Source organism: Geotrypetes seraphini, chromosome 8, assembly GCF_902459505.1.
Source record: "Geotrypetes seraphini chromosome 8, aGeoSer1.1, whole genome shotgun sequence".
NCBI lineage: Eukaryota > Metazoa > Chordata > Amphibia > Gymnophiona > Dermophiidae > Geotrypetes > Geotrypetes seraphini.
This window is the reverse complement of record NC_047091.1, coordinates 53,354,853-53,382,126: the sequence shown is the minus strand read 5'-3', so window position 1 is coordinate 53,382,126 and position 27,274 is coordinate 53,354,853. Positions and strand designations below refer to the sequence as shown.

At 44.2% G+C, this 27,274-nt stretch overlaps 1 protein-coding gene across 1 annotated transcript in view; it reads right to left on the bottom strand.

Annotated features, from left to right (window-relative positions):
- Nucleotides 1-27,274, bottom strand: part of SIPA1L3 (signal induced proliferation associated 1 like 3) — a 485,058-nt gene that overhangs the window by 109,512 nt on the left and 348,272 nt on the right. The window contains 6 exon segments of the mRNA XM_033954455.1: nt 6,920-7,192; nt 7,194-7,463; nt 7,466-7,499; nt 8,895-9,052; nt 16,403-16,506; nt 18,187-18,361. Of these exon segments, the coding sequence (XP_033810346.1) occupies nt 6,920-7,192; nt 7,194-7,463; nt 7,466-7,499; nt 8,895-9,052; nt 16,403-16,506; nt 18,187-18,361 (1,014 nt within the window).

The following is a 27,274-nucleotide window of genomic DNA, read 5'->3' as shown; positions in this document are numbered from 1 at the left end:
GGAAGGGGGGTGGCGGGTCGCTGGGGGGGCGGTCGGAGGTTCTTGGGAGGGGCGGTCGTTGGGGGGATAGGGGGGTTTGCGTCGAGGGCAGGAGGGCCTGGGATCCCTCCTGCCCGTAATGTAGTGCGGGGTGGGGTTAGGGGGGTCGCCGTGGCCAGGAGGGTTTGGGCCTCCCTTCTGGCCCGATATTGTCGGGAAGTCGGCGGTCCTTCGGGGTGGGGGTTGCGAGTGGTCCTGCCGGGGGGGATGTATCGGACGTCGGGGAGTCGGCCGGGCAAGAGGGCTTGGGCTCCCTCTTGCTCTGAATCGTGGATGCGGGTGCGGGTGGGAGCGCATGCGAGCGGTTCGTTCGGGGTGGGGGGTGCGAGCGGGTCCTGCTGGGGGGGGTGAATCGGGCGTCGGGCGGGGTGGGAACTATGTTTTAAAAACTTTTGTATACCGCGCTCAGGCATATAGCGCGCGAGGGGTATGCACGGTAGGTAAAAACGCGTATAACGCGCGCGTTATATCCGCGAAAATACGGTAGTTGTTTCAGAAACAAGATGGCCGCGTTAAAAAAAAGAGAAACAAGATGGCCGCGTTTAAAAAAAAGAGAAACAAGATGGCCGCGTTAAAAGAAACAAGATGGCCGCGTTAAGAAACAAGATGGCCGCGTTGTAGAGAGGACGCTGAGTTGCGCTCTCCTGCGAAATACAAATTTCCTACCTTATCGGGTTTATTCCGTTGCTGACATGCCGAAAAGACGAGGCAGAGCGGCTGCTTCAGCCCGGCAGACGGGATCTGCCTCAACGAGGCAGGAGGAAATAACTCGCTTCTTCACATCTTCGCCCCAGGGCGTGCCGGCTGAGCCAAATCGGAGAGAAATTTTGGCTCTCGGGAGCGAAGTCTCGCTCAGCCCCGCGGGACCTCCATCTCCTCTGCAGCCGCGAGACTGGGGAATAGAGGCGGTTCCACAGGGACGGATGGCGTCGCCGATGGAGCCGGAGGGCTTGCTTAACCCTCAAGTGCTCTCGGCAGGAACAACTATATCGGAGGAGGTGGCTGATATTTCAGCAAGTGAAGGACAAGCTTCAACAGTCCTTCCATTGGTAAGACCTGCTGAAATAACTTTAGAGTCTATTTGGACTGTGTTAGACTCTGTATAAATTATGTGCAGGAACCCTTCCTCAGGTGACTCTTCAAGAAAGCAGACTGGATAAATTACAGGAGGAATTGAAGGATCAGGAGGGGAAGGTTAAAAATTTGGATCAGAAAATTCAAAGTTTACAAGCTTCTCAGACTGTTATACTGCAGGATAGACTACTCTACACTAGGAAAATGGAAAACTTTGAAAATTATATGAAAATGCTGAATTTAAGAATTCTTAATTTCCCAAAGGTGTTAACAACACCTCCTAAGGAAATGTTTTATAAATTCTTGAAAGAAATATTTAAATATCCTGAAGCCGGACTACCTCCTTTACATAGAATATATTATTTGCCACCATCAAAACAGAAAAATTTCAGGTCCAGAAGTTTCTTCTGAACCTCCTAAAACCTTTGAATTTAACAGAAGTCCTTGAAACTTCAGTGGATGAAGTAATCTGTCGTACTACGCTTGTGGTGGCGTTGTTTTTCAACAAGACAAAGAGGCACTTCTTAGACTGTTTTCAGGTTGAAAGAAGTGACCTTTTTGGACAGTAAGATCAGTATGTTTCCAGACGTCTCAAAAGCAACTCAGACCAGACGGAAGAGGTTCCTTGAACTGAGACAGTTTGTAATACAGTTGGGGGCTAAATACCAATTGAGATACCCTTGTAAATGTAAGATCCTTTTGGATCAACATTCATACATATTCTTTGAACCCTCACAATTACAATTTTTTCTCGAAGGAAAGGGAATAATAACTTCAAATATCTCTGAAGGGAATGTAGGATCAATCCCATAGTAATGTAAGAAGAAGATGTACTCTACAAATATGGTTTATTGAATTAACTCACTATATATCTCTCATAAATGTGAATTGTTTCTCCTCCAGAACCTAGAATGTGGACTAACTTAAGAGCGAAATTTTGTTTAATTATGAAATGGACAGTATCCAGATATATTTTTCCTTTAAAAAAATATGTGGAATTTCTCTTTATTTTCTTATACAAGCAATGTATATGTATTTATATATAAAATGATAAATAAATAAAAAAAAAAAAAACTAGTTCCTAGAGAAAGTGCATCAAGGCCTGGTACAAGACCTCAGGAGGAGTCACTATCTCCATGTCCCTTAGTAATGAAGCTTTTCAACATTCCATATCATTCCAGATCTAGCAGAAAGTGCACAATTATGTGATAATAATAATAATAATTTTATTCTTATATACCGCCAAAGCCATGGAAGTTTGAGGCGATTTACAACAAGAAGCGCTGGACAATCGGCGAAGAGATCACAATCAAAATCATCAATACAATCTTACATAATGAAAGAAGTGGAAAGCTATATAGTTCTTAAGGTTACTGGTTGAATTAGCAGAGCTGTATAAATTCTTAGTTTACAAATCGATTGAACAAACTCGTTTTGACCAATTTTCTAAAATTGAAGTAGGATGAGGAGAGCGTGATAACGTTACTAAGCAAATCGTTCCATTTGCCTGCCTGGAAGGCAAGAGTTCTGTCCAAGAATCTTTTGTAGTGGCAGGCCTTTATTGTCAGATAGGTGAACAGATGTGATCTTCGTGTGGGCCTAATAGAATTTGCCAGATTAAATTGGGAAGCTAGGTAAGTGGGGGCTAGACCAAATATTGATTTATAACACAGACAAGAGAACTTAAACAGGATTCGTGCCTCCAGGGACAGCCAATGGAGTTTTTGATAGTAGGGGTTTATGTGTTCCCATTTCTTCAGCCCAAAAATCAGTCGAACTGCCGAATTTTGAATGACTCTGAGTCTTAGAATGTTTTTTTTTTGAAGGATCCGAAGTAAATGATGTTGCAATAATTGAGTAAGCTTAAGATGGAAGATTGAACCAGTAAGCGGAAAGATGCTGCATCAAAGTATTTTCTGATGGTTCTAAGTTTCCATAGTACCGAGAAGCATTTTTTAACCAATAAATCTATGTGAGCATTTAGAGTGAGGTGGCAGTCCAGGGTCATTCCCAGGATTTTAATAGAGTGGTCAATAGGGAAGTCCTAATCATTCAAGGAGATCGATGAGTCTTTGATTTTGTCGTTAGGGCTTGCAAGGAAAAATTTAGATTTGTATGTGTTGAGCTTCAATTTGAATTCGGTCATCCACAGTTCAATTTGCTTTAGAATGGATGATAGATGAATCTTTGTCTCGGAGGTCAGAGTAGTAAGTGGAATAACAATGGTGATATCATCAGCATAGATATAAAATTTAACTTTTAAACTTTGTAATAAGTTCCCCAATGAGGCAAGGTAGATGTTGAACAATGTGGGGGATAGAGGAGAGCCCTGCAGGACTCCGCAAAAGTTTACCCAACTATAGGATTTTTTATTGTCACTATAGACTTGATATGACCGTTTGCTCAACCCCCCCCCCCCCCACACACACTTGTACACTCCCCTTCTGTGAAGTAAGCAATAGGTTTAACCTGCTCAAGCAAGAAGTAGGGAGCCCAGACAAATTGTGGGCAGAGATCAAAGGAATCATCACCGATACTGCTCAAAAGCATGTGCCTTACAAGAAGCCAGTGCGTGGCAGGGACTAGTTAATTGCAACCACCCTCTAAATCGCTAATAAGAGGAGAGAGGCAAAGGCTAAGGGTAGGCTGAATGAGACAAGGCAACTCAATGCTGATTCTACAGAGCAAACGGGCAAACAGAGAAAGCCTCGCCTTGAAATACCAACAATACAGAAGAAAGGCAAGGGAGCATCCTTTCAACCAAAAGAAAGGCTTTATTCATGCAAGAATACTGTCCAAAGAGCAGCCAGGAAAAACAGGAACAACTTCTTGAATACTCGATGCATGAACCTCGAAGAAGCTTATAAGAAGGGTCAAACCAGGGAATTATTTGCCATGGTGAAAAGTGAAAAAGCCTCTTTGGCATGCCAATCAACCATCAAAGACTAATGAGAATGAAATTAGTGACCAGCAGGACATAAAGCAGATATGGAAAGAATACACAAGAAGAATTATGCATCACAAGTACTGACTACGCTAAAGAGCTTGAGGGTCAAGAGGAAGCAGAACCAGACCTATTGGAAAGTGAAGTGGATTGAGTGCTGAGGCAGCTGCCAAACAACAAAGCACCTAGCATTGATGGAATCCCTGCAGAGCTGCTCAAACCAGTCTCCAGAGCCACACTGACAGCACTATGCTAGAAGACCTGGAGGATCTACACATGGCCAAAGACTGGAAATGATCAGTTTTTATCCCACTGCTGAAGAAAGACCAGGAACTGTACCAACTATTGAACAATCACACTGATCCCCCACACCAGCAAAGTGCTTCTAAAGATCATCCAGAGGCGCTTGGACAACATCCTTGATTGAGAACTTCCTGATGCCCAAGCTGGATTCCATAAGGGCAGAGGGACCTGTGATTACATTGCAAACTTGAGATGAATTTATAGAAAAGGCAAGGGAGTACCAGAAGCAGCTCTACCTGTACTTCATTGATTATACCAAGACTTTTGACTGTGTTGAGCATGACAAGTTTTGGAAAGCACTGAGTGAGGTAGGAGTGCCAGCGCACCTGCTCAGGTTAATCTGATAGCTCTACTATGACCAAGAAGCTACAATACAAACCAGTTATGGAGATACAGAATGGTTTAAGATCAAAAAGGGTACAAGACAAGGATGCATTCTCTCTTCTTTTTTTTCAACCTCTATGTAGAAGTAATCATAAGGAAGCTGGACTTGGATGATTTGAGTGCTGGGGTGAAACTAGGCAGAAGAACCATCAGTAATCTGAGAAACACATATGATACTACCCTGCTGGCAGAAAGTGAGGACCTCAAGAAGTTGATCCTGAAGCTGAAAGAAGAAAGTGAGAAGATGGGACTTTATCTGAACATCTAAAAGACTAAAATCATGATTACCACCAAGAAAGTCCACAAAGATCAACAATGAAGAAATAGAAGTGGTTGACAGCTTTGTTTTCCTTGGGTCCCTCATTGTTCATAGTGGTGGTTCAACAGCAGAAATCAAGCATCAATTAGCACTGGGGTGTGCAGCCATGGTGAGCTTGCACCAAATATGGAAGTGCAAGGTCGGCTCAGTCACCATCAAACAAAGATTGATCACTGCCATTTTGTTCCTAATTGTAACATATGGCTGCGAAACATGGACACTCAGGAAAGCAGATAGAAGAAAAATTGATGCATTTGAGCTGTGGTGCTGGAGAAGACTTCTACAAATCCCATGGACAATTAGGATCACCAACAAAGATGTTCTTGATCATATACAGCCCAACCTACCTAAACGACCGCCTCATCCAAACCACCTCTACCAGGCATAGAAAAACACACACCCCATTCACTTACCCCCCAATCAAAGAAGTAAAACGGAAATAACTATACAACGGACTACTGGCCACTCAGGCAGCGAAGATAGACAACCAAGTCTCCAACCTATTGACAACAACCCCAGACTACAAGATGTTCAGAAAGGAAATAAAAACTATACTCTTCAAGAAATCCCTTAATAAAGCTTAATACCATGATAAAGCTTAACCCCCCTCTTACCATCCCCTCCCTAACCCCAGATCCTACTTATCCCTCTCTGGAAACCTTCTCTGATCTAACGTTGTAACCCTTCTTCCATAACTCTTTTTGTAATCCGCTTTGAACCGAAAGGTAATGGCGGAATAGAAATCTGTAATGTAATGTAATAAACCCAGAGTTGTCCCTGGAAGGCAAGATTACCAGACAGAAACTGACCTATTTTGGACATGTGATGAGGGCAACTTCACCAGAAAAGGAGGTACTACTCGGAATGGTTAGTGGTAAAAAGAAGCAGGGGAGACCAAAGGCTCATTGGCTGGATATCTTCAAGAATGACACAGGAATGCACATCAAGCAATTGAAAGAAGCCATGGAAAACAGGAAAGCATGGCGAGGACTGGGCCCACAGAGTATTCAAGTTGTCAGACACGACTGAATGGATAGTAGTAGTTGTACACCCTCACCCCCGTACAGACATACAAGATGGGAATTATTTTATCAGGGTATTGTGGTAAATGTGGGCAGGAAGAGAGCACTTTTAAGCAATGTATATGTGACTGCCTGGGAACAGCAGACTTCTGCTGGACCACTTTGTTAGGTCACATGTCTTCGATGTTAGAGGCAGCACCTGATTAAGACCCTTGGATGTGTTGGTTGGAAAAGGCAACTGAGTTGCATGTGTGAAATAGCACAAATGTTTGTATAGAAATCTTGCTCGATAGTGACACATTGTATTTTACTACACTGGATCAGTGACCACCCTCCTGAACTGATCCTGTGGAGGAACCAGATGCATGAACTATTAATAACGTGCATGTTAGATGCAATGGGGAGAAAGCAACAACAAAAAAAGCAATTCTTGCTGAAAACGGATCCCTTTTCAGAAATTGTGATGATGTGTGTTTGTAGCACATGGCTAAAGAATTTGGAAATGTGAATGGAGATAAGAGGTACCTGAGGAGGATGTGAAAAGAGGCCAGGGGGTGGGGGGGTCTAATTGTTCTTTTCTTGAAAAATTAAAAATGTTAATATGTATTGTATATATCCAAATATGGAGATCTTCTGCTGTGGATGTGTAGCTCAATATGTTAATTTACTGGAACTGCAATAAAAAGATTTAAACAAATACCATTCCATTTCATGGGAGAAGTCTTGTGAAATGCAGAGGGGAAAAAAAATAGCCACACAATTTCAGTAAACTTTGAAAAAAAAACATTTTTCTGGTCAACCAAAAAGGTAGCGTCTCACCAAATAAAGCCTCACCTTTAATCTTTGCACAATCTCCTTGATATCTTCACAGTTGCTGTCCCGGACACGTATTAGAATGTGATCTCCTCTCCCATAAAAGATTTTGATGGTAAATATATCTGGGGTCCAGCCAATCACATCCGCGCAGAAGCAGTTGAAGACCACCTCCTTTGAGCTCTGCTCAAGCAGCACAACGAACTCATTGGAGATGCCCAGGATGCATTCTATTTCTGCAGCTTGCGCAAAGTCTTGTGCATAGATGTGCCAGGCGATAGAACCCACACTGTAAAGTTTCCGCTCCCAGTCGTGGCTTCGCCTTCTCTTTCTTTTTGGAGGTCAGCGAAATGAGGTTGAATTTGAAGGTGGAGTCTATAGGCGTGTTGGTCACAGAGTTTTCGGCCAGGTCTTTGAGGTATTCCTGTCTAGTGCGGGTGGCCATGGTGTGGAACTTGTCTGACTTGTGGGCTGCGTTTTCAGCATTTATCATCTTGGCCAGCAAGAAGTCTCTGAAGACGTCAGATTTGCGGAAAGTAAATGCCATTGGGAATTGGGGGCCAAACCGGTGGAAACGTCTTTGGATCGGGTCACAGCCATGCTTTGAGAAGGAAAAAAAAACAGATTAGAAGTAAAAGGTCCAGTTTTGCATGCACCTGCATATACAGCAAAGTCTTTTCCAGCAGGGGGAGCCCTGCTAAAGTACACAGTTTCCTTTTCTGTACATAATGCAATTACACCAATCACAATAATCACCCCATACAAACGGCACAAAAGGTCTAAAAAAGCAGAGAATACCAATAAGAATGAAAGAAAAAGCCTCAGGACCTGGAGAAACTGATTGAAGCCATGCCACAAACTGTGTGACAAATGTTGAAGTCTATCTAGTCCTGAAGAAGCGGTGGAAGAGCCGTGAAACATTGACTTATAGCTTATTAAATATTTGAACGATGAGTTATTTTTTTTTAAACATTTGATCACACGTGTGCAATGGAAAGGTTCCAAGATTTGATATTTGTAATTGCCGATGATGTGGTTGGAGGTTGGTAGGACATATATTTGCTCACCTATATCCTGAGGCTTTTTCTTTCATTCTTATTGGTATTCTCAGCTTTTTTAGGCCTTTTGTGCCGTTTGTGTGGGGTGATTATTGTGATTGGTGTTATATCCCCATCTTCCTTGTGGGCTCCCCCCCCCCCTCCTCACTTGTAGCATAGTGCGATTACTGCATCTCAAAGTAGCTGATGACACTGTCAGGCAATCAGATGCCTTTCACACACTGATCCACTCAGCTGCTTACTCTCCAGAATTTCACACCACCACATAACTAGCTATCCATCAGTAGTTATTTTCCAGAGTATTCATGCCATCTGGCTGACACCTTTTCTATCTGGATGGCCATATTTTTGTCCATAAAATGTTTCATTTACATCAAATTGTCTGTGTCACTTAGATGCCAATATTGACAGCACGTTCAAAGTTAATAATTCACATTCATTTTATATTTGTGGACAGTCTCAAAGTCCAAAAAGCCCCCACACCTGTAAATAAATGCAATGCATGCCTTCTCATTTCACTGAAATTTCAGGGCAGTCAGTTATGAAGCTCAGTGGCAGCAGTTCCAGCTGAATGACCAGCATTAGACCACTGCGGACTCTGAACTGGCCATGTTTCCCAGCAGTAATAGATACTCTTCATCAAAATCTCTTTTGTACTAGCTATGCATTTGTGGCTTCACCGACTGTTCTGGTCTGAGCAACAGTATAAACCTTTTTTCCAGACACTTAATCTATTGGAGTCAAATATGTACAATATACTTAAGCCCCAGGAATATTTAATTCTGGCAACAGAATAAGCGACCTTGAATTTTAAGCATGGCTCTCCCCTCTAAGTTTATATCCAGGAGGAAAGCGTGAAAAATGAACTGTGACAGGTGATGTTCTTGTGCTAACTTTTTTTTAAAATTTTAGCACATTATTGTTATTTTCAAGCTTACCTATAGCAAACGTTGTCAGTGCAAGGATCGATGGCTTGGACAATGATAAAGACGTGTTGGAAATGGGATCGGATGTTCTGCGGAGTGAAAGGCAGCGTTCCCGGTTCTTGAAAAATGATGGTCACAATGTCATTTCCTATGTGACGCTTCCTTAGCAGCTGACAGCATAAAGGGGAAAAAAACAAACAAACACAGCAAGATGTTGGTACATACACAAATCTAAAGGCCAGTAAGAGTGAATTTTATATATGAGTTAAGTTCCAAGTTTTCCAGGTTTATTAGTTATTTACATACTGCCTATCAATGGAGGTTGTCTAAATGTTTTTTACATTCAGGTACTCAAGCATTTTTCCCCATCGGTCCTGACCAGCTCACAATTTACCTAACGTACCTGGGACAATTGAGGATTATGTGAGTTTCCCAGGGTCACAAGGAGCAGCGCTGGGCTTAAACCCAACACCTCAGGGTGTTGAGGCTGGTGCTCCAACCACTAGGCCACTCCTCCCTCCTATTATGCCTGTTCCTTTTTTGTTAGTCTCAAAGTAAGCATGCATCATACGTCTGATTTGTGACCCATCAATATAAAAAAAAACCACACACACAGAATATACACAAATATCAGGAAGTTCTGCTTCACGCAGCGAGTGGTAGACACCTGGAATGCTCTCCCAGAGGAGGTTATTGCGGAATCCTAGGATTTAAAAGCAAACTAGATGAACATCTCCTTATTAGAGGGATATGGGTGACTAAAATTACGCCAGGTGTACACCTGGCTGGGCCTCCGTGTGTGCAGATCGCAGGACTTGATGTACCGAAGGTTTGATCCGGAGATGGCGGTTCTTATGTAACTTATGTAATTAAAAAGACTTGTTATAATGCCTTTCCCAAACCCCCCCCCCAAAACAAACAAACAAAAAAAAAAAACAGGTCAAAGTGGTATACAGGGTAATAAATATCCACACACACATACTTTTACTAAGCCACAGTAGAGGTTTCTACTACGGCCTGGAGCGCTAAATGCTCTGATGCTCTTAGAATTTCTCTGAGCATCGGAGTAGGGTCAGAGCATTTAGCACCCTGGGCACGGTAGAAATCTCTACTGCGGCTTAGTAAAAGAGGGCCTAAGATAGAAGGAATGCCAGTTATGAAAGGACATACACAGGCCCAACAAGAAGCAATTCATATCAAGCCTAACAACTTAAAACCATACAAAAAAAAAAAAGGCTAGAACTAAGGTTGTTTTCTAGTGCAGGAGTGAAACCAAGATCCACCCCAGTGTGAGGAAAAAGCTTGCAGTAAGATATTGGTTTTGCTCCTGACTTGTTACACTGAACATGCACCTAACCTAAAGTGCTAGCTTTAAAAGACTGATGATTGGATGTTTATTTAATGTATTTATAGACCACTTATACCCTAAGTGGTTTACATTCAGGTACTCAAGTATTTCTCCCTATCTGTCCTGGTGAACTCACAATCTGACTAAATGCACCTGGGGCAATGGAGTGTTAGTGAAGACAGTTATCAGTTATTTGCCGATGCATTTATGCAATAGGACTGTTAGTTTGACAGAAGTGTAGATGTTAAGACAGCTTGATTTTAGTTGTAGGATGCATTGTCTTTATATTGTGTTTGTTTTTGAGAAACCACCTAGGTTTAGGCGGTGTAGAAATTTTTTAAATAAATATCAGAGATTTAAAATATGTTTCTTTTCCCAAGTGGCTCCTACAACATTTGGGCAGGGGTGTCCAACCTTTTGGCTTCACTGGGCCGCATTGGCCGAAAAAAATGTTTCTGGGGCCGCACAAAAACACTGCAGCAAGATAGTAAACACCCGGAGGCAGCAGAGGAAAACACTGCATCGCCCTCGACCGGGGCCGCACAAAATACTTCACGGGGCCACTTGCGGCCCTCGGGCCGCAGGTTGGACACCCCTGCTTTAGGGTCTCTTAGCCATGAAAATTCAAACACAGGACAAGACTGTGGAGAGATGGATTCTCACGGCTTTATACCTGTTAAACAAAGTTGTCCGGTAAAGGTATTCTCTGAAGACATTAGCTCACCAGTCTCTCACATTTATCATAATTGTATCAAATCATATTACGTTACCCAATTTTCTGGGAAAAATCTCAATCTTCTAAACGTGTGCAGCAATTTCCAACCTTGTACTGTTCTTCAATGAGCATTCGTTTTCTGATTTAAGTTGAAGCAGACCAACTCCAAAAGGGGCATCCAACATGTGAACTACTGTCTTCAGAGAACACCTGCTATAGGCTAACACACAGAGGAGACTTACTGGCTAAGGAATGCTTAACAAATGGGAAACAAACACACAGCCATATAGTGCAGCAAAATGTTTTTAAGACGATAGACAAGCTCCTTTTGTAAACAAAAAGCCAACGTAAGTGATAAAACTGGGCCCTAAAGGGACCCACTTTAGGATTTAACTAAAGGGTTCTTAACTCAGTCCTTGGACACACACACACCAGTCAGGTTTTAAGGATATCCACATGAAGTAGGTTTGCATATAATGAAGGTAGTACATGCAAATCTAGCTCATGCATATTTATTGGGGATATTTTATTTATTTAAAAATTTTATAGCCCTCTATATCCACAGTTCTGAGCGGGTTACATAATAATATTCATAATAACTGATGCCAAACAAATATTCAACATACAATATCCTGAAAACCAGACTGCAGACTGGCTAGGTGTGTCCTGAGGACTGCGTTGAGATCACCTGTTTTAACTATTGAAAATTCCTTGAAGAACAATCTATAACTAATGGCTCTCAAACTTGTCCTGGAGGACTACCAGCAAGTTGGGCTTTCGGTTTATCCTTAATGAATATGCATGAGATAGATTTATTTACATGTCTGTTACCTCCATTATAAGCAATTCTCTCATATGCGTATTCATAAGGACATCTTGGATGCATTTTAATACTGCACGACTGCTGGTTGTTCTATCTTCCCTCCCTTTCGTTCCTCCCTACTTCCTCCTTTTTCTTTATACATTGTAGCTCTTCCCTTTATCCTATTGTCTCTGTTGCGTCTGTGTATTGTTGTATTTTATTATGACATTGTCCCCTGTTCATTTGATTATGTATTTTATCTTTGTAAACCGCCTTGAAGTCTGATTAGGCGGTATAACAGATTTTAATAAAAGTAGAAACTTGATTAAGCTGGTTGATGGTCTCCAAGGACAGGTCTGAGATCCACAAATATCTGGAGCCAGAACCTAAATAATGGAAACTGCTTGCCCTTGGATTGGTAGCATGGAATGCTGCTACTATTTGGGCTTCTGCCAGGTACTTGTGTGACCTGGATTGGCCACTGTTGGAAACAGAATTCTGGGCTAGATAGGCCATTGGTATGGCTATTCTTATGTTCTAAACTTCTTCAAAAAGAGAATTTCTCATTTTAAATACTATTAAAAAAAAATTTAATAAATAATTAATAGTGCTCAGTGAAAGCCAGTGCGAACTATAAGATATGCGAGCTCAGGACTCTACCAGTTCAGGCTTGGATACATCATTGCACTCCTCCCTCCCTCCCAATAAATATGATAGTTTAAAAGCAATAAATAAATAAGAGTAGAGGAGTACCGTATTTTCACGCATATAACACGCGCGTTATACACGATTTTACAAACCGTGCATAACCTTGCGCGTTATAAGCGTGTTTTACAACTTTTTTTTTACATAGTTCCCCCCCCAGACGTCCGATTCCCCCCCCCCCCCCGCAGGACTGCTCTGATGTCAGAGAAAGGGCGGGACCACCGGAAGAGGAAGCAGCGCAGGCGCAGTGCTCACAGAAGGGCTGGGACCGCCAAGAGGAAGCAGCAGGACACCGGTAGGAGCTTCTACATGATAGGGGGGGGGGGGGGTCGGGAGGCTGTGGGGGTGCGAGCGGTCCTTCAGGGTGGGGGTGCGGGTGGGAGTGCGTGCAAGCGGTCCTTCGGGGTGGGGGTGCGGGTGTGTGCAAGCGGTCCTTCGGGGTGGGGGTGAATCGGACGTCGGGGGGGGCATCAGGCTTTCAGGTTGGGGACAGGACTTCAAGGGGGAGAGGAGAGTCGGGGTGGGCGAAAGGAGAGTCGGGCGGCGAAAGGAGAGTCGGGGCAGCATGCGCGGTATACGGGTGTGCGTGGTATAAAAAAAATTTTTTTACATATATTTCGGTTTCCCGCACGCTCTACCCGTGTGCGCGTTTTACACGGGTGCGCGTTAATTACGTGAAAATACGGTACTTATCTCTGCTGGGATAATTGTTATGTCCTGGGCTCAGCTGCAAATCCAAAAGTGCTTAGTGCTCCCTAATCACATCAAAAAAATCAACAATTCAAAAACCAAAAAGACAAATACCAAAATTAAAAAATCAAAGTAATAATTCATCAGTCCAAACAAATTCAAAAACTTCCTCGACACAGTATGTGGTCTCTGGTAGTTGCAAGACACGATACGTGTTTCCCCTTCAGCTTATCTCAAGGCAATTAGTTAATTGTGAGCAAAGATTCATTTTTACTTGGGACATTGTATCCCCCCAAGGATTAAATAAAGCAGTGGAGTGGCCTTTGGGCTACTAATGTCAGTCTGCCCAATCAGTTTAAAATACGTCAGCAGTCATTACGTGATTTAATGAAAGGAATTCGGGTATTCAGTTGTGCCGCCATGAAGTCCTGTGCGGGACTCTTATCCAATATGAGGCTGCTCACTGCTAAGAAGATGTAAGTGTTAAAAGAGTTTGGAACATTTTGTTTATATATAGAGTGTATAATTTGAATTTGTGCTGATATGATGCTGCTTCTTCTAGAGTGCTGTTAACATCTTCCTCTTGACAAAGCTGAAGGGGAAACACGTATCGTGTCATGCAACTACCGGAGACTACATACTGCGCTGAGGAAGTTTTTGAATTTTGACAAGATGAACTGTATGGATTGTTTGGACTGATGAATTATGACTGTGATTTTTGAATTTGGGTTTTTGAATTGTTGATTTTTTTGATGTGATTGGGGAGCACGGTGTCAGGTCAAAAGCGCGCCAGGACAAAGGCGTGCGCAGACAATTGAGCGCAGCGTGGAGGCGCGCCCCGCAAATAATTACTGTTTTTAGGGCTCCGACAGGGAGGGGCGTGGGAGTAACCCCCCTCACTTTACTTAATAGAGATCGTGTCGCGTTGTGGGGGCGTTGTGGGGGTTTGTAACCCCCCACATTTTACTGAAAACTTCACTTTTTCCCTGTTTTTAGGGAAAAAGTAAAGTTTAAGTTTCAAGTTTATTAAAAATTTGATTACCGTATTTTCACGCAGATAACGCGCACCCGTGTAAAACGCGCACACGGGTATAGCGCGCAGAAACCACGATTTTATGTACAAAAACTTTTGTATACCGCGCTCACGGGTATACCGCGCATGCAGCCCGACTGACCTTTCGCCCGCCCCGACTCTCCTCTGGCCACCCCGACTCTCCTTTCGCCCTCCCCGACTCTCCGTGCGCTGTCCCGACTATCCGTTCACCCTCCCTGACTTTCCGTGCACTGCCCCGACTCTCCGTGCGCTGTCCCGACTCTCCGTTCACCCTCCCTGACTTTCCGTGCACTGCCCCGCCTCTCCGTGTGCTGTCCCGACTCTCCGTTCACCCGCCCTGACTTTCCGTGCACTGCCCTACCTCTCCGTGCGCTGTCCCGACTCTCCGTTCACCCTCCCTGACGGGTTGGGCCCATGTGCCTCAGGCCGCGCCCCCAGGTGGGACCTAAGGCTCCAGGGCCTATTCTGATTGGCCCACGCGCCTTAGGCCCCACCAGTAGGCGGAGCTATGGGACGGATGGGCCAATCCGGCCTCATTCCGTCGTTGGCTGCCTGCCGGACAGGCGGGTTTGGCTCCCGTCTGTCCGGCCAACTACCAAAGGTACGGGGAAGGGGGGTGGGGGTGTCGTGGGGGTCGGCCAGGGGGGTCGCGGGTCGGCTGGGGGGGCGGTCGGCGGTCGTTGGAGGGGGGGGGGTTTGCGTCGAGGGCAGGAGGGCCTGGGTTCCCTCCTGTCCATAATGTAGTGCGGGGTGGGGGTAGGGGGTCGCCGTGGCCAGGAGGGTTTGGGCTCCCTCCTGGCCCGATATTGTCGGGGAGTTGGGGAGTCGGCCGGGCAAGAGGGCTTGGGCTCCCTCTTGCTCCGATCGTGGATGCGGGTGCGGGTGGGAGCGCGTGCGAGCGGTCGTTCGGGGTGGGGGGTGCGAGCGGTCCTGCTGGGGGGGGGTGAATCGGGCATCGGGCGGGGGGGGAACTATGTAAAAAAATTTTTGTATACCGCGCTCACGCGTATAACGCGCGAGGGGTATGCGCCGTAGGTAAAAACGCGTATAACACGCGCGTTATATGCGTGAAAATACGGTAATCGCTTAATCCACATTCTAAGCGATTTACATATTACCAAAATTACAATAAAAAGGGGAATAATACATTAAATAGAACTGAACATACTATTGACAAAACTATTGACAAAACAGTAAAATGTGGAGAGTTACAACCCCCCAAACCCCCCACAACGCCGGCGCGATCTCTATTAAGTAAACTGGGGGGGCTCCCCAACAAAAACCCCCGTCGGAGCCCCTAAAAACTGTAATTTTCTTTGGCGCGCGCCTCCGTCTTGCGCTCAGTTGTCGGCGCGCGCCTTTGTCTTTTGCGGGGTTGTCTATAAACCGGGGAGCACTAAGCACTTTTGGATTTGCAGCTCAACCCAGGACGTAACAACTATCCCAGCAGAGATAAGTACTCCTCTACTCTTATTTATTTATTGCTTTTAAATTATCATATTTATTGGGAGGGAGGGAGGAGTGCAATGATGTATTCAAGCCTGAACTGATAGAGTCCTGAGCTCGCATATCTTATAGTTCGCACTGGCTTTCACTGAGCACTATTAATTATTTATTAAATTTTTTTTTAATAGTATTTAAAATTGGAAATTCTCTTTTTGAAGAAGTTTTGATTATTTGTCAGTGAATTTGAAGATACAGAATTTGATATTCCCATTTATAGTGAGTGTATTCTTATGTTCTTACATAGACTGAATGTCACAGTGTGGCTTAACAAATATCAATAAAGGATGACATTAAAATGGACCACAGTTGCAGCTATGGGTCTTAGCATTGTGAGCCTTGACATTCCCTTCTAAGGGTAAAACTGTTCAGGCATACACAAGAGATCATACACAAGAGATATGCAATCTTCTATCCAAACTGATAATATTCTCTAATACAACAGCCCCAGGTTTGTTGGGGGCAAAAAACCAAAAAGCTATGTTGATTGATTCCCAGCCCAGGTCTTCTGTTCTCTGGAATAGTTGAGGATGGGGATACTGTGCAGGTTACATTCATAGCCCCTGATGGCAGGGTGGGAAAGTCTGCTAAAGCACCACTAGAGGAAGTCATTCATGTCCAACTCGGGTGAATTACTGGTTTCAGAGAAGGAAGGTTCCACTCTACAGAGTAGGGGAGTCAGGAAACAAGAATACGAGCTTACCTGTTGCCTGTTATTAGGGGTGTAAGGGAGCATGGTGGACACATGAAACATAATCTCATAGTCTTGATATGTAGTGTACAAGGAATGAGTACCAGTAGAGTCAGCTGTGAAGGGAAAGTAAAATGTAAATATCAGGTTAACCTACTAAAAATAAAATATTTTCAAACTAAATTTTAAGTAGTAGCTAGGGCATGACGACTCTTTTATTAAGGTTAGTAAAACATTGCATCTTAAAAATTCAGTACTCCAAAATAGGCTTCTACTCGACTACTCTGCTAGCATCAACTACACAGGAGGTAAGTCTCTCAACTGAAAGGAAGACATGGAACAAAGGGGCATAGGATCGACATGAAATGGGAGAGACTTGGGAGTAATTGAAGCATATTTCTTTATGGATGGGGTAGTGGACGGGTGAAACAGCTGGTGGAGACAGATTGTCTCTGAACTCAAGAAAGCAAAGGATAGGCACATAGAATTTCTAAGGAATAGAAAAGGATTATAAAGCTTGAGCAGTTGGTATGGACAGGCAGACTAGATAGTAATTATCTAGATTTCTAAAAGAAGAATGTCTTTCTACACAGTAGATCACCCAATTAGAATAGCAAATATTGTGTGTAAATTGCCAAATGCCTTGGGTGAAACTTTTGGAAACCGGCAGTTAATACATCTTAACAGGGCATCTAGGTAAGGAAGTGCATATCTATGTTATAAAAGCTATCAAGGTTTCAAGTTTTATTAAAATTTGATGTAATCGCTTATCTAATTTCTAAGCGAGTTTACTATATATATATATATATATATATAAAAAAAGAACATGAACATAATAAAAATGCCATTAACAATACCATTAATACTTACAAAAAGAAAACAATTACAAAGAAACATCAACTAATAATTGGCATATTAAAAAGGGATAAATGAGACAGACCTATGTATTTCTATAAAATATTTCACCAGAAAGCTTCCATGGAAAATTGAATAAAGTTCTTCTTGCCTCAGAGCAGATGCATATGTTAGTACAGACATATAAGAATACATTTTATAAAATATATGCTCAAGTGACAATCCTGCCTATGCATAAAGGTAGGCTTTACAAGAGTCTCTACTTTTATGCATGTATGCATGGAGGAATTTTTTTTAAGTGCCTACCTAAGCAAAAACTGAACATTCTACAAACTCAATTTGCTAATAAAAACCATCCCCATAAGACAGTGAGATTATCTTCCATAACTTAGTCACTAGGGATGACCTGCACTTGCTATTTGCTCCTGTCAAGCCTCTTCCAATAATTTGAGAGAAGGGTAGGAAGAAAATACATTTTTTCCCTGTAAAGTGCATACATTCCACCTCATGCAGCTCTCCTCTCCATTCCTCAGCCATTTACTCTTCCCTGTCCCTTACTCCCCTCACCCCACCACCACCTGCTGAGGCCTGATCATTTCAGTATAAAACGTAAAATCTACTTCCTATATGCAAGCTGGCTAGTTCCAGGCTACACCTGTTATACTTGTCTGTCTTTTTCTCTACCTCCTTTCACTATTTGTGTAACATAATCCATTTGTCTAGACTGGTCTATCCAGATGAATAGGAAGAAACATTTCTCCGGGCAGCTATAAAAACACACACAGATCTCTCATCAGCTATGTACTTCCGCTGTTGCTACCTGCATGGGGATGGATTTTAACCTGCTTATAAACCTTGTTTACTCAGCTGCAAAGCCCCCACATACTAAACCTTTTTTCACAGCAGGTTCTGATATGAGATAGGAAGCCTTCCCAACTTACTTTTTGTATCCAGCTGAGCAGCATAGTTGCTGAACCCTTTCAGACAGACCTTCTTCCCAATGAAAGAAAGGAACTCTTCAAAGGATGGACCTGCATCTTCATTATTGTACATCTCCTCCTCTGAGCTCTGGCCTGCTTTACAGTACAAGATCCCCACCTTGTGCTTCCTGCAGAGCTGTGAGGAAGGTGAAAGAAAAGCATCAAACACCCTCAAAATCAATATGTAGTTAGATGCATACAGAAAAGTGAATTCACATTCAGATCAGAAGCTTTAAGCAAACATGTTACTAATGGCATCTTACAAGAACAAGCTAAGTTACAACAACACCACCTGGGGCTTTAAGCAAAGAGATAACCATAAATCAATCTACGTAACTGTGTGAGCTTTAGCACCCACAGTAGCTCTCCGTACAAATACACTAAGGCCTAGATTCACTAAACTCACTTTTCTGATCTGTGGCCGATCTGTGGCCGAGTCTTGCCTGGTGACCGATTCACTAAACAGTCCTCATGCAAATTATTTGATCAGTGGTACGCCCCACACCGACCGCACAGATCGTTGCAGAGTGATCCAGACGCATGCACAGGCCATCTTGCACAAGGCTTTCTAATGCTGGAGGGTTTTTGGCTTTGAATATGCTTTCTAACGCTGGAGGCTTTTGGGCTTTGCGTACGCTTTTCTAATCTAATCTAATCCTTAGGTTTGTATACCGCATCATCTCCACGTTCGTAGAGCTCGACGCGGTTTACAGTAGGAGAAATAGGAAGAAACTACAACAGAGGGTTAGAGGTAGAAGTGTGAAGAAAATTTAGAGGATTTGGGATGCCAAGATATAAGAGTTTCCTTGATTCCTAAGTTGGAGGGAGACTTACATTTTTTGAGAAAAGCCAGGTTTTCAGATGTTTGCGGAAAACTTGGAGAGAGCTCAAGTTCCGAACAGGGGAGGTAAGGTTGTTCCAGACTCAGTGATTTTGAAGTGGAGGGAGGTCCCTAGCTTTCCTGTGTGGGAAATGCCTTTTAGCGAGGGGAAGGATAGTTTTAATTTGTGGGAGGATCTGGTGGTATTAGGGTTTGAGGAATTCCAAGAAAGAGGAATAAAGGGAGGGAGGATACCATATAGGATTTTGAAAGTTAAACAGGGGCATTTATAGTGGACCCTTGCGATTATCGGAAGCTAGTGGAGCTTGGCCAGGAGTGGGGAGACATGGTCAAATTTACTTTTAGCGAAGATGAGCTTGGCTGCGGCATTCTGAATCCGTTGGAGTCTGTGGAGGTTTTTCTTAGTTAGGCTTAAGTAGATAGAACTGCAATAGTCCAATCTGGAGAGGATGATGGATTGGACAAGGAGGGTAAAATGTTTTTGATGGAAGCAGGATCTAACTTTCCTCAGCATGTGAAGGCTGAAAAAGCATTTTTTTTACCAAGGATTGGAAGTGATCATTGAAGGACAATGTGGAATCAATGATGATGCCCAAGACCTTGCTCGAAACTCAAGCTGCAGAGAGGAGCCAGAGGGTAGTGGGATGGAGGTGGGTAGGTGATCTAGTTTTGGACCGAGCCAAAGAAGTCTTGTTTTGGACTCATTCAATTTCATTTGCACAGTGTGGGCCCAGGATTGTAGGTTCATTATACAAGAGGATATGTTCTTAGACAGGTTGGTGAGGTTCGAATCGGTCTCGAGGAGGATGAGGATGTCGTCTGCATAAGTGTAAATTGTTTCAAGGGGGGATAGGTGGAGGAGTTTTAGGGAGAACATATAGATGTTGAAAAGGATAGGGGATAGTGGAGAGCCTTGCGGGACTCCACAATTCGGTTTCCAGGGGGAGGATGAGGTGCCATTCATGTTAACAATGTAAGAACGAGAGCGGAGGAATTTAGAGAACCAACCTAGGACTGTGGAGTTGATACCTATGTCAGAGAGTTGGTAAACAAGAATATCATGGTGAACAACGTCGAAAGCAGCGGAAAGGTCAAATTGTAGGAGGATGGCGAACTTGTTTCGAGAGTGAAGTTGTTGAACCCTTGAAATCAGGCAAGACAGTAGGGATTCGGTGCTGAAGTTAGGACGAAAGCCATATTGATAGGGTAAAAGAATAGAGAATCTCTCTAAAAATGATGAGAGTTGGGAAGAAATGATGGACTAGCATCTTGGTTAGGAGAGGGATATTTTCAATTGGGCGATAGCTGGATGGTATGGAAGGGTCAAGGTCAGATTTTTTCAGTAGTGGGGTCAAGGCGATACTGGAGGCTTTTTGGCTTCAGAAGACATCCTAAGCAGGCTGCAGGATCAGGCACACCAGGGATCTGTGTTTATAAACTTCATAAAATCAGGCACTTCTCTGCACACAAACCAAGCTGTCTTACAGCAAGCCCCTACATAGCATTTTAATATCAAAGCCGAGGCAAGAAGCAGTAGTCATCGCAAGTTTCCTGCCTGCTCTTCTCCCCCCCCTTCTCTATCTCCATATTCACATCTCTGCTACAGAAGCTCGTTTTAATTACCAATGCTTCACTTTTTTAAACACGCTTTAGCCAGATATGACAGAACATGCTGCAGCCGAGAACACGCTTTTAACCAGCAAATTAAAACCGCGAGTTAAAACCATGGGCTCACACTGCAGGGACAGGGTGGCAGAGAGTAGGAGAGTCAGCAGGACAGAAGCAACAGCCGTAAATCATTAGTCTTTTCCAAATAGTGGAGCAAGACTTTCCTGATATCCAACTCGCACAAGATCTGATCCTGTCGTTTCGAACCTGAGGAAGGAAACGCAGACAAACAAACATTCTGGGTGACCTGGAAGGCGGAAACCATCTTCAGTAGAAAGTAAGATATAGTATGGAGAACTCCTCCTGTGTCCAGAATACAGAAAAAGGGTTCCCTGCAGGAAAGAGCCTGAAACACCAAAAAAACCCTCAAAACAAACAAACCACACCATGCCAAGACAATGGCAACCAGGACAGTCTTGATCGTCATATCCAGAAGAGTAGCTGCCATAAGTGGCTCGAAAAGGGCTTTCTCAAAGTCTGAAGAACAATGTTAAGATTCCATGAAGGGAAAGGATGATGCAAGGGAGGCCACAAACAAAGCACCCCTCTAATAAATCTGGTCACAGCTGGAAGAGCAGTAAGTGAACTAGAGCCGCAACTACCATCACTTTGGTGAAATTGTGAGACGCTGTCACGAGGCCAAAAGACAGAGCTGCGAACTGGAAATGCTGTTGCAGAACATGGAAACACAGAAATCTTTGATGCTCCGGAAATATTGGAATATGGAGGAAAACCTCTGAGAGATTCAAGGATGCTAGAACTCCCCAGGAGACAGCAGCAATGACTGAACCCACAGCTTCCATTTGGAAATAAGGAATGCGCAGAAAGTGAGTGACTGACATGAGATCCAGAATGGGCTTCCAGTCCTCCAATCGTACTTTGGCAAGATGAATCAAATAGAATCTGCTAAAGCCTGAGCCATAGTCTGGAACGGGAACTAGTGCTCAGATGTCGAAAAGATGCTGCAAAGTAGTGTGGACCTTTGACTCCTTTTCCAGCTGACCTGCCGGTGAGTCCAGAAACAAAACTGGAGGCAGGCAAAAGAAAACTTTCTTGTGCCCCTCCCGAATGATGTCCTGCATCCATTCATCTGAGGACATGCGAGTCCACTCCTAGTAAAATTGTGCTAGGCAGCCCTCTGAAGGAAGGGCTGTTTAGGAGCAGCAGCCACCCGGGATCCAAATGTCAGAGGATGGCTGGAATTGGAAAAAAAATTGGCACAGAGACTGTATCTAGGAGGAAAAGCCTGAGGATCTCTGATGAAAATTACTACCATCCCCTCCCAAAGTCTAGCAAGACTTGTTCACAGGGAGAGACGGCAGGGTGGCGATCCGCAGCACTGGCCAAAGGCTATCCAGACCTGTCCCCCCAAAAAGTTGATTCTTGCTGAACATAATCTTGGAGGCAACGTCCCCAGTCCAAGGACAGAGTTAAAAAATGTTGGCACGCAGACACCATATAAGTGGTAAGACCTCAAAGGAGATCAGAAAGGCATTCGCCACATAATCCACACTATCTAGCACCAGTTGAGGACAAACATTCACTTCCGCACAGGACACCTTGTGCAATCTCGCATGACTGGCACGCACCAAGCCTGAAGAAGCCACTTATATATATCCAATGTGCGATCCTGGGAGTCCTTAAACACTATTCCTCCAACAACAGGGAGGGCCATGCGCCGGGTATCCTGTGATGCTGCGGAATCCACGATAGGGAGCTCAAAACTGTTGAACAGCAGGAGCCAGCAGAGAAAGCTTAAAACATAGCTTGAGTGAGCTGGAAAGAGCAGCCTGAGCATCTTTTTGCCTGTAATCGGACCAAGAAGCTGTGGATGGTGGAAAAAGGAAGAGATTATTTTATTTATTTATTTGCTCTTTCAGAAACCCCAGCAGTAAAAGGAGAGAAAACCATGCAGAAAAAGGCCTGCTGAGAGAGGGGTCCTCAACCAAACCCAAACTCCCAGGGTGACCGGGCAGATTAGTTCCAGCAAGGGAATCAGCCAGATCTAAAACAAAGGCAGAATTAGGAGATAAAGCCAGCATAATATCCAAATAGTATAATGCAATCAAGCTCTACCTTAGCCGGACAAGAAGGCTCCTGAAAAGGGGCAACTGGGCTAAAGAAAACCAACACGCCTTCCGACTGCATCCAATGAGCTGGGTCTGAATACATTTTCCAGAGGAGCTGAAAAAAAAGGTTCCGGTGAAAAGCCACACAAGCACTGCAGAACCCTGCTGAGGCACTTGCACCGTGCCAAAAGAGTCCCCAGACTCAGAATATAGGCATTGGTGCCAAACTCCAGAACGGCCTCTGGAAGAGAAATTTCCACAAAATTGCAGATCCAGGCCAGCTCCCCAAACCTGGGGGACTTGAAGGAGGCAAGCCCAAAGCTTCTGGTCCCTCCCCCAGCATGCTGTGGCAAATGGTATACTTTCGCAGATCCATTACAACCAAGATATACACCCAACAGATTAGGGGCTGGGGAGTCCATTCCAAACTATTTTTAATCAAGTCGAGGGGTTTTGAGGCAGAAATAAAACTTTGAAAAAAAGATCGTTTAAAATTCAAAATGGCTACCCTGAGTGAATTCGCACCAAAAACTGCAAAAATAAACAAAGTCCAAAAATAAAAAATAGCAATTTGGGGTCTGGGGAGGTGGGGGACCAGAATCCTTCCCTCAGAAACTGTGAAAACATGTTTTAAAGTGTTTAACAAGCCACCCCTGAAGTTTTCATAGGAAATAGAGTAAAACCTTGGATTGCGAGCATAATTCATTCCGAAAACATGCTTGTAATCCAAAACACTCGTATATCAAAGCAAATTTCCCCACAGGAAATAATGGAAACTCAGACGATTTCTTCCACAACCCAAAAACTTTAATACAAAATACTATACGTACTTGTATTGCAAGACTTCGCTCATTTAGAACAGTCACTACATTCCTGCAGCGTCAGACAGAGAAGAACCATCGACTCAGTTTTGATGTGTGTATACTGTATTGCAAGTCATTGCTTGTATATCAAGTTAAAATATAATAAAATGTTTTGCTTGTCTTGCAAAACACTTGCAAACCAAGTTACTTGCAATCCAAGGTTTTACTATAATTGAGGTTTTACTCACAGTATCAGCAGTTCCAGCCTGTCAGTACTTTTACAGCAGCTAAATGGAGGAAAAGGATTTTCTGCCTCCAAAACAGTTCCAAATGACCAGACTTGAAGATCCTTGAACTGCCAGTCAGCCAGACACCGACTGTAATCTCTGCCCCCACCCAGGATCTACTCCATGCGATCAGGGGTGGGAAATGTAATCTGCGCCCTGAAACCCAGGGGGGGGTTTGCTCTGGACCCATGCAGCCAACGCTTAAAACCCGTGACAAGATTAGTGGGAAGTGAACTCCCAGGAGAACAGACCCAGAAAGAAGGTGGAACACAGCAGGCTGGCTTCATAGATCCACTGAAGTTTCTCAGTGAAGCAGCAGTATGACTCCATGGGACTGCATCCTTTCCTCCAACAGGGGACCATCAGAAAGGGGTCTCAAGGCACTGAAGCCACCGAAAAAATGGACTTTAAGTGAAAAAATAAGAAAAAGAAGCGGAGCAATTCAAAAGACTTCTGCATGGATTGCTTGCAGAAATTGAAACTGGATATAGATCTAAAGGGGAGGAGCATGTGCTCAGAAAAGTGTTGTGTTTCTCAACCCCTAGAGGGTACGCGGGTCGCTTGTACACTGACCTAGCATATGGAATCCAGAAGGGATGTAACAGAATGTTGGTTGGTAGATGGATAGACAAATGTAGGATAAATCAACTAACTGGCAATGTTTTCTGATGGCACCAAGGGTAGCTCTTAATGCTCAAAAAAATCTGGAAAAGCCATTATCTCACAAGTCCCATCAGTTTAATTCAGAGCATATAGATCAATTTTCCAAAGAGGAGGATAGACGTCTGTGATTGATTGATTTTATTTCTTTATAGAACCCATGTTACAGGTAAGCAACCTACCTTCTTTGCTAACAAGCAGAATTGTTTGGCTTATAAAGGGAACTCCATAGATTGTTTCCCTGTTTGACTTGTTTTGGTTTCTGAGGGCAGGTGGTGGTAGTGGGGGTCTTTTAACTGACAAAGAACTTAAGGTCAGATTCTCAAAATTTGAATGCGGTCACTAAACTGGGATGCACTGGGGAGGGGAAGGCCCACTATTTTGAAGAGGCGGGCAACCTGGCCGGAGGGAGCAGGCATCCCTCAGAGGCATGGGGTGCTTGAATTGTGGGCATCTCTCCCGTTGCCGAGGGGGGTTGGGGTGTGTCAGTTGGTGGTGGAGAGATTGGGCATCTCTCCCACTGCTGGGGGGAGGGTGGTGGTTGGTGGCGGGAGAGATTAAGCATAGAGAATGACACGGGGACTGTTTACCGCAGTAAACTGTGGTCACTGCAGTAAATCCGCAGGAATGGAGACATTTGCAACTGGATTACAGCAGGAATGGGAACTAGGCCTTTCACTGCTCCGCGGGAATGGGGACAAGATCTTTTACCATCCTGTGGGAGCGGTGAAAAGTCTTGCTCCTGTGGTAAAAAACAAACAAACTGTGCCTGTGTCAGACTCAGCATTTCCTCCCCAGTTCCTCTTGCGCCTATTTTACCTTCAGGAGCCAGCTATGCCATGATGAAGACAGAAGGAACCCAAAACCAAAGCCTAAGTGAGACCAATGTGATTTTAAGAATAAAATTACAAACAACAAAAGGTAGAAAAAAATAAATTTACTTTATATTTTGTGATTAGAATATTTCAGATTTAAAATATGTATCCTGCTAGAGATGGTATTAAACATAACTGGGGACCGCAAAGGCTCACTCTCCCTGACCAGGGGGCAGTTGCCCTAGTTGCACTCCCTTAACACTATTTCTGCCATGTGTGACTGAAGTATTCTGTTAGCTTGATTTTTCTATGTAGCATTCTGTAGTAATTTGGTTTGTTCAGTTTTCACAACAGTGGAGGGGATGTTTGTGAAAGGGAGGGGAGAAAGGGGTTTTGTTGATCCTTGCTCTGTATTATTTGTGTTTATAAAATGACAATTGTACAGAATATTATCTCTTTTTATACTTTAATAAAATAAGTTCAGTATAGAATTATAAATATTTGAGGCTAGTGCAGATGGGATCTGACAGTTTACATGGCGGGGATGGGACTGAGCTTGCAGAGATGGGGTAGGGACGGGGACTGAGCTCACGGGAATGGGGCGGGAAAGGTGATAAATTTTTTACCCATGACATTCTCTAATTGAGCATCTCTCCTGCTACTGGGGATGTGTGTCGGTTGGCGGCGGGAGCGATTGGGCATCTCTCCCGCTGCCGAGAGGGTGCTGGAGGTGTGTTTCTTGATGGCGGGAGAGATTGGGCATCTCTCCCACTGTCGGGTGGATGGTTATTCTATACGTGTGCCCATTGCTATCACCAGTGACGGGCATAGGCAAATTTAGCTAATCTTCACTACTCTCCACCAACTTCAATTGCATAAGCATTTTTTGGAGAATGACCCGCTTTTTAAAAATTGCTAATATAATGGCTGTGATAGCAGCCCGTTGGTTTTTAATGCGGCTTTTAGAGAATCTAGACAGGGAGTGAACAAACTTTTTGAACCGTGAGCCACAACAGGTTCTTATATTTGACAGAGGGGCCAAGCGACAGGGGATTGCAGCGAGGGTGGGGTCTGATGAGGCAGGAGGAAACATCACTCCCGCGGCTGCCAGCTGCTGAATCCTCACAAATTTTCTTTTTGCGCATTGTGCCTCCCTCCTATGGCCTTGGTGCCCCATTGCCTCCTTCCTTATGTCCTTGGTGCCCCTTCATATGTCCTTAAAGCCTCAGTGCCTCCTTCCTATGCCCCCCAGTGCCCCTTTCCTATGTCCTTCGTGCCCCCAGTGCCTCCTTCCTATGTCCATGGTGACCCAGTGCCTCCTTCCTATTTCCTTAGTGCCCCCTTCCTCATTTCCTCCTCCCCAAGCCAACTTGAACCAGCTGCATTTAATTACTTCTCGCCATCCCCCGAAGTCACGCCAAAGCCTGCCTGCCCCCATGCCGACCCGCCGTCGATTCCTTCTCCCCCCTCCCGATCCGGCACCCACCCGTCCACCACCGCCGCTTGCCTACTATATTTACTTACAGCCCCGTTGGTGCAGCAGGGAAGGGAAGGGCCAGGCGCGTACCCACAAGCCTTCTCCCAACGTCAATTCTGACATAGGAGAGAAGGTCCGGGCCACCCAATAGCGGACCTTCTCTCCGACGAGCGGACGGATGGATGGGTGACCTGTGTACCTTACGCAGCAGACAAGGCCAAACTACAGCTGCCTCTGATGCTACGGGCTAGGTTAAAAAGCACGAATATAGGATGTCCAGGGAGGTACTTGGAGAGACTTGGGAGTTCTGATCGTCAAGTCGACAAAGCCATCTGTACAATGCATGGCGGCGACAGCGAAAAGGGCGAACAGAATGCTAGGAATGATTAAGAAGGGGATCATGAACAGATCGGAGAAGGTCTGTACTGT